Source organism: Chaetura pelagica, unplaced genomic scaffold (assembly GCF_000747805.2).
Source record: "Chaetura pelagica isolate M959 unplaced genomic scaffold, ChaPel_1.0 scaffold405, whole genome shotgun sequence".
In the NCBI taxonomy this organism is placed as follows: domain Eukaryota; kingdom Metazoa; phylum Chordata; class Aves; order Apodiformes; family Apodidae; genus Chaetura; species Chaetura pelagica.
The window spans coordinates 6,400,955-6,408,538 of record NW_009953489.1 but is presented as its reverse complement, the minus strand read 5'-3'; the positions used below and the strand labels follow the sequence as shown (position 1 = coordinate 6,408,538).

At 53.7% G+C, this 7,584-nt stretch overlaps 2 protein-coding genes across 2 annotated transcripts in view; one reads left to right on the top strand and one right to left on the bottom strand.

The window, feature by feature from the left end:
* ENDOG (endonuclease G) overlaps positions 1–1,542 on the top strand; it is a 2,207-nt gene extending 665 nt beyond the window's left edge. Inside the window, exons 2-4 of the mRNA XM_009999000.1 lie at positions 6–102; positions 532–641; positions 1,257–1,542. Of these exons, the coding sequence (XP_009997302.1) occupies positions 6–102; positions 532–641; positions 1,257–1,542 (493 nt within the window). The remainder of the gene's footprint in view (positions 1–5; positions 103–531; positions 642–1,256) is intronic.
* Positions 1,543–2,581: 1,039 nt separating this feature from the next.
* Positions 2,582–7,584, bottom strand: part of LOC104389941 (chromosome unknown open reading frame, human C9orf114) — a 6,477-nt gene continuing 1,474 nt past the window's right edge. Inside the window, 9 exon segments of the mRNA XM_009998999.1 lie at positions 2,582–2,671; positions 2,788–2,935; positions 3,492–3,594; positions 4,215–4,313; positions 4,650–4,722; positions 5,152–5,282; positions 5,595–5,746; positions 6,401–6,560; positions 7,317–7,476. Coding sequence (XP_009997301.1) covers positions 2,582–2,671; positions 2,788–2,935; positions 3,492–3,594; positions 4,215–4,313; positions 4,650–4,722; positions 5,152–5,282; positions 5,595–5,746; positions 6,401–6,560; positions 7,317–7,476 — 1,116 coding nt within the window.

The following is a 7,584-nucleotide window of genomic DNA, read 5'->3' as shown; positions in this document are numbered from 1 at the left end:
GGCAGCGGCTTCGACCGGGGCCACTTGGCTGCTGCCGCCAACCACAAGTGCAGCCAGAAAGCCATGCGGGACACGTTCTACCTCAGCAACATCGCCCCGCAGGTAGGAACCCCCGCAGGGCCAAGGGCAGGCGCTGATCCCGGCTGGAAAACGCCTCTTCCTTGTTTGTCCCTCTAGTGCAGGGCCCGAGGTCACTCGGGGGTGCTGGGTTTCCTGCTAAGCCTGAGAATAGCGATCCTGAGAACACCCCCGTGTGATCCCCTCCAGCTGTGAGAGGTGCTGCTCAGCACAGCTCCTTGCGGGAGAAAAACTGAGCAGGTGGGCAGATTCTGGCACAAACTGTGGTCTGAGGCAAGTGGTTTCTGTTCCTGGCTGTGCAAACCAGGACCTTGCCGTACACAGTGTCCAGAGCAGAGGCAATAGTGGAGATCTCTGTGCTTGGAATGCTATGGGTGTGTTACAGAAAAGGCAGGTGGACTCTGAGATTCCCCACTGACTTTGCTGCCTGTGACTCCTTGGTTGTGTTTCTAGGATCCCCATTTAAACCAGCATGCCTGGAATAACCTTGAGAAGTACAGCAGAAGTTTGGCAAAGAATAACAAGAATGTCTATGTCTGCACAGGACCCCTTTACCTGCCCAGGTAAACAGGAGGGCTGGGCTGGGACTGTCCTGCCTGGTGCTGGGCAAGGGAAGGGGGCTGAGGGGCCCAACTGCTCCATAGGTGAGCCCAGCTGTGCAGTGAGGCTCTGGGGAAAGGCACTGCCCAAGGACTGGGATTAGCTTGTGTGTTTCCCATTCAGCTGGTTATTCTGTGAGTAAAGGGTTTCTTGAGCTACAACATAACTGAGCAATTTTTGTTCCCAGTTTTTTGCAATGAAGTAGATTACTGGATGACACTGTAGACCCCTTCCCTGTAGAATAAAGCTCTTCAATTTTATTTCATAGACTATCTCTCCACTTAAGAGCATGACTTGATTTGCAAAGAGCTTGAGGTGGTGCTGAAGAGCAGCTGTCTCATGTTGAGACTTCTTCAGCAGCAGGAAATAGCTTGGAAAGAGACAGCAGGGAAGGGATGTGGGGGGAGCACACCTGACAGCTCCCAGTGCCACCCAGCCTGTTTCAGCCATGTTTCTGCACTCCTGCTGCATGAGCAGAGCTGTAGGGTGGGGGCTTTCCTGGGGGGCTGGTGGAGAGCTGAGGGGGTGGATGTGGTACCAGGCCAGGAGGTAACGTGGGATGTTGCTGTTTGGGGCAGGATGGAGGCCGACGGGAAGATGTATGTCAAGTACCAGGTCATTGGGAAGAACAACGTGGCCGTGCCCACCCATTTCTTCAAGGTGCTCATCCTGGAGAAGGAGAGTGGGGAGATAGAGCTGCGCTCTTACGTGATGCCCAACAGCCCCGTGGATGAGAAGATCCCCCTGGAACGGTTCCTGGTTCCCATTGAGAGCATTGAGCGAGCCTCGGGGCTCCTCTTTGTCCCAAACATCTTGAAGAGAACAAGTAACTTGAAAGCCATCACAGCTGGAACCAAGCGCTGAACCTCCACTGATCAACTCCAGGTATCCCCTGGGAAGGGACTCACAGCAGTTGTCCACAGAATAGTAAGTTCCTTGTGCCATATAAAATGTGGGAAATAAGAACACAATGCTTCTTTTTACCTTTCTCCTCATTTCGTGTAAGGGTGACTGCAGATGCAGGAGGTTCCTGGGCACTTCCCACCATTGCAGGTCTTTAGTCTGCAGCACAGGATGTACTCCTGCCATTGCTCCCTTGGAGGCATCTGTGGCTCCTTCAGATACCAAGGGAAGTTCCTTAATTTCTCTTTAGCAGGGAAGGATGGGAGCAAGATGGGTGTGGGGGAGGAGAGCAGAGCTTCCTGCCTTTCTGTAGCCAAAGGATTGTTTGTTCTCTTTCAGAAGATGGTTTTAGCAGTAAAGCTTTGAAACCCCAAAGTATTGGTTGTTTCTTATCTGCTCTTACCAAAGCCCTGAATATCTCAGCAGGAGGGAGGAGGACAGAGCCAATTTTTCCAGCTGTTTTCCTGTCTGAGCTCACTGCAGGCAGAGCTTAAGGCATTGTAGATGGAGCCAAACTGCTTTAGCTCTGAGGCCCAACTGAAGCTCCAGCTCTTTCTGCTGTTGGGAAGGATGAAGCCTTGAAGAGGGAGTCAAGCTAATGGAGACAGGAACAGCTTCTTGGCATAAGGATTAAATGTTGACTTCCTTCAAGTCTGAAGTCACATGGCTACACTCCAGAGGTCCTGAGCATGTAGGATCTCTGGACACCAAGTGCCCATCCTCTACACCAAGACACGCAGACTTCCAAGGCAGCTGAGGTTCCACACTGCTTTATTTCCCACCCCAGACATCTGAATTGCTGAGACCCAACCTGCTGCCAGGCTGGTCCCAGCTGAGGGGCAGCACCCAGCCCTGGGCTGGACCATGCGGGCAGGAGGGTGCAGAACATGCTGCTCCCAGCACTGCCAGCTTGAGTCAGGCTGTGCCTTGGCCCTGCTAGGCTCTCACAGCCATTTATTTGTCCAGCTGTGTCCCTCAGGCACCTGCAGCTGGTGGCCAGTCAGGGGTTTTCCTTCCCACAGGTGTCACTGGGTGTCACAGCCTTGTTGATGTGGGGTCTCAGTGCAGAGAGTGAGATCAGCAGCGCTTCCTGTAACGACCCAGGTGACAGCTGGAAGCCCTGGTCCCTCAGGAGCACTGGGCAAGCCAGCTGCTCTTTGCTGAGGTGACACGTGGGCCGTGTCTGTCCCTGCCCACCTGCCCTACCTCTGTCCGGATGGTTCGGCTGCCTTGGCTGGGACAGGTGTTCAGGTAGAAGTCAAACAGGAGGCTTGGGTCGGTGACCTCCAGGTTTGGGTCCACATCAAGCCCAGCTTCCAGGCCCTCAAGCCCTCCAAAGACAACCAGGGCGTGCCTAGGGCAGAGCACAGGGACCAGGTGAGAGGGAGACCAGCTCTTACCCCTGGACCAAGGCAGGTGCTACAAGCTTTGCAAAGCACATCATGTGCCTGGAACCTTCAAGCAGATTAAGAATTGACTTCACACAGACACTTCTCTTAACTGCAAGAGCAGCCTCATTTCTTTTGTTCAGGTATCTGGGTCTGTGTTCAGGCTCCTCTCTGCCATGGAGGCAGGGAGCTGTGTCCCTTGCTGGCAGTGCTCAGTGCAGCCCCTGCCCTAACCAAGCCCCACAGCACTTGGCCAACGGGACAGTCCCTGCTATCAACTCTAGAAACCAGGAAAGGAATTGGCCTTGTCCTGGGGTACTTCCCCCACCTTCTGTGATGCAGCAGAATGTGCCTTGGTGTAAAAGGGAGCAGCAGAGCACAGGAGGGAGCCTGCAGGTGAGCCTTGCTCTTGTACCTAGGGGCATTCTTGCCCAGGAGAGCCCCAAGGGAACAGTGCAGCTCTGCTGCCTGCACCAGGCCTCTCTGGGAGCTCTGAGGGGTCCAAGCAGGCAGGACACCAACCTGAAGGAGGGGAGAGTGGCCTGGTCCACGGAGCTGCCTCGCTCTGAGGTTCCAATGGAGAGATCGTAGCCTTCCTGGAAGGGGCACTCGGAAAACACAGCACCTGGGAAACAAACAACATGGGATTGCTCATTTGGTCCCCTCACCACTGCTAGATGCCTTCTGGACAGGCTGGAATATTCCCACAGGTAAGTGGTAGCAGTAGAAAGAATTGGTTTTCAGTGCCACTAGTGCATCAGAAGAATGATTCATCTTTCCTACATGAGTTGGTTGCTGCAGGAGTGCCTGGCACCCTTCTCAACTGCAGCAGCTTTTCCTCAAAGAGGTGCCAGGAGCCATTCCGTGACAATAGCCAAGGATTCCCCTAGGTGAAACTGGGAGACAGAGAAAGGATTTTACAGGGCTCTTGTGCTCAAATGTCACTGCTGGCTTTGAGGTGACCGAGTAGGAGGTTGTTATCATGGAGAGCACCAACTCTTATGTCCTGCTACAGGTGGACATGTGGTGGAAGAGTGAGTGGAAGCAGCGGGCAGAGTCCTGGTGGGTGACTGGGTGTTCATGTCCCTGCCTTAGCCCTTTGATCTGATTGTTGCACAGCTGCTCCCTGTGTGAGCTGCCTTTGAAACGAGAGGTTTCTGGATGTTACTGTGTGCTGCAGAGGTGCAGCCAGGAGGCCTGAGGTTGGTGTGGAAGCCCTGGCAGAGAAGCCCTGCAGACACCTACTGAGGCAGGAGGCGAGGCGGACGCTGTAACCCCAGTACCAGCCCGACACGGTCCGGGGGTGATGTGAGGACACCACGGTGCCCTTCCGCACTTTGGCTTCTGAAAGGGAAGCAAAGAGAAACAACCCCTGAGAGCTGGGTTTGACCAGCCACATTCTGCAGTTTCTCCTGGGGTAGGGCACTGCCTTGGTGCACAACCAAGAACTGCCCTTTAGAGAACGTTCTAGAAAGCTTGCAAGTATGTTTGGGCTGTTCCTTGGTCAGAGAGCTGACAGTTCTTTCCAGTTAACTGGGGAGCGTGGTGGGAGTGTATGAGGATTGTGTGTGGAGTGAAAGAAACATGCAGGGATGTTGGGCACCTACAAACATTAGTGATTTGGAAGATCCAGCTCCTGCAGGACTGGAGTTTAGGGGTGCTGTTGGAGCAGTGGGTTACCTGGTTTCTGGGGCTCCTTTAGGCGCACGGTGACTCGCAGCCCAGGGTTCAGCTGCCTGTCAATCTGTACCTCCTGCAGGGACAGTCACCATCAGTGTCACGTTCTGGAAGTACTGAGGAAGGTGGGGAGGAAGGGAACCCTCTGAGGAAGTGGGGGTCTGTTTTGGGCTGGAGCTGGAATGAGGAGCTCTGCAGTCAGGGCCTGTGTGGTGCAGGCAGTGCAGAGCAGGCTCAGGGTGGCTGGGTCAGCAGCCTGAGATTTATTTTGCTGCTCAGAGGTTCAACTCCAGCAGTGAAGCAATGATGTGTTGGAATGGGCGGGCCCACCAGGACTGGGAAGCTACAGCCACTAACGAGCCAGAAAGGACACGACAGCAACAGCACAGAACTGCATGCCAGCCTGCCATGGCTTTCAGAAACCCAGCAGTACCCACCCTGCCTGCTTCAAACCTGCCAGACAGAGGGGATTGTTTTGGGATCTGCACGTTCCAGACAGACATACCTTCCTCATCCCACAGTTGACAAAAGAGCCTCTGCCTGGCTTAGTTGGCCGGTCCAACACGACACCTTCCCGGTACTCAGACTCCTCATCCACACGCATGTGGTGGGGACTGTCCAGGGGGTTGAGGAGCCCTGGAACAGCAGAGAGGAAAGCAACTGCTGAAGAGAGGATACAGACTGTGGGAACACAGCTCTTAGTACAGCTGCTCTGCTGCTCCTTTCCTCTCTGGCCCAGCACACCACAGCACCTCACCTGCACTGAACGAATCCAAGCCTCAATTCTAGCCCTGTATTGACTCAAAGGAGCTTCTTCAAGTCCCTGATCTGCCTCATGTAGTTTGTATCCTGCATTCCCTGCTGTTCTTCCAGTTAAACTCCTGAACCAGACATGTAATAATCAGATCCTGCATAATTGTGCAGGAGTTTGGCTCCTGCTCCCATAGCCTGTGCCATGCACTGCCCATGGGGGTCAGTCCTGATGCTCAGTGTGACCATGGTGCACTTACTGAGGGCACTCCAGGTACTGCAGGATCCGAGCCAGCTGCACACATGCTTTGCCTTTCTTCCCAATTCCTTCAAAGTCCCCCTCCACAGTCCTGAAAGAGAAAGAAAGCAGCTTGTCAGCTCAGCATGAGACTGCACAGCCCCAAAGGGCCAGGTCTTCAGAAGACCAAGCTCCTTGCTCCTTAATCTGAAAATAGCAGCACATCCTCCCTCCACCCCCAGGAAATAAATGGGCCACCTTGCAAAAGGGCTCCTCCAGAGGTAGAGACTTAAGTCATAACTGGAATTCTCCATAAGCTAAATACCTTTTCCAGTTTGTTTGTTTGTTTTTTTAATATTTGTGTGTCTGTTCTATTGATACAGCCTGGCAGTTGGATGCTACAGGGCTGCATGGCTTGGCCAGTTAACTTGGATGCAGATCCAGGTGAAATGCTGAAGGAACAGGAATTCATCTTCCATAAGGATACAGGCACAACCCATCCCTCTACAGCAAGATTTAAGAGAACAGGATGATGAGACCTCCTACTGCTTCTTCATCCTCATGCTGGGGGATGATCCCAGTTGCCAGGGCAGTTAACATCTTTGCCCAGTGCTATGGGGGTTCCCTGCATTCCTGGCATTTGAGGGAGGCTCAAGCACCTGCTTGAGAACACACGGTTCCTTCCCAGTCTCAGCTTAGTAAAGGACAGAAGAAAGAGCAAGCAGAGAGGAAACGCCTTCTGCAGATGGAGATGGCTCCTCCTTACTTTGCACCTTCTCCAAGCTCATCAAACACCACGATCTCATCCACACAGAAGATGGCACAGGCCCTGGCAATCTGCCCAGCCAGGTAGGTCCTCAGCTCCGGCGACTGGGCGTTGTTGAGGATGGAGCCCGGCAGGGCCACGCTCAGCGCGTAGGGACGCCCTGGGGACAGAGGGAGAGGACACAGACACCCTGTGACAGGGGCACGTACAGCATTTGTACTGCTGCAGTTATAGCTGTGGTAGGACAGAACCAGTTTTCTTTTTAGGAGTTTCTTTTCAGCCTCTGGAGGTGACTCGTGTGGGCTGCAAAGGGCAGGGGTCCCGTGAAGGAAGAAATGCATTTAAAAATGTTTGTGCCTCTTGTTCCAGTAGGAAATTCCTAAAAAGAAAATTGCCAGAAAAGCTGAGGAGGAACTTTGGATGACGACAGGAAGTGATGGGACAAGAGGGAATGGCTTTAAACTGGAACTGGGGAGACTGAGGTGGGACATGAGAAAATTCTGCCCTGTGAGGGTGGTGAGAGCCTGGCCCAGGTTGCCCGTTGGATGGGGCTTGGAGCAACCTGGGCTGGTGGGAGGTGTCCCTGCCCATGCAGGGGGGTTGGAACTAGATGAGCTTTAAGGTCCCTTCAAACTCAAACTATTCTATGATTCTATCCCAGCTCAAGCCAGGACATAAGGGAAAAACCAAACCTCTGTTTCTTAGATTTTAACCACTAGTTTTATCACAATAAGGTCTCTTGTGCAGCGCTGTGTTGATGCCTGTGGACTGGTCTGTACCAGAGCTCTGAAGCTGAGCAGCACCCTTCCTATGGACATGTAAAATGCTTAAGTTTTACCTTCTCTCTTGACTTTTAAGACCAAGTTCTCCTGGCTCTTTCAACCCAGGCCTCCCCACCGTGTCACAGCGGCCTCACCTTTGTCTTCCTTCTGCTCCTCCTGCTTCTCTGCCTGTTTTTCCGCCAGCTCCCGCATCCGCTGCTTCTCCAGTTTCTTCAGGAGCTTCATTTCCTTCCATTTTTTCTTCTCGGCTTTCCCTGGAACGCAGACACCGCCTCGCTCTGAGCACCGGGCCCACTGAGGTGCGGGGGATGCGCAGGGACACGGGGAGCTCAGGGGGGGCTCCCCCCGGTCCCACGGCCCTGACGGGGCCCCCCCCAGTTTCCCGGCCCTGGGGGGTGAATG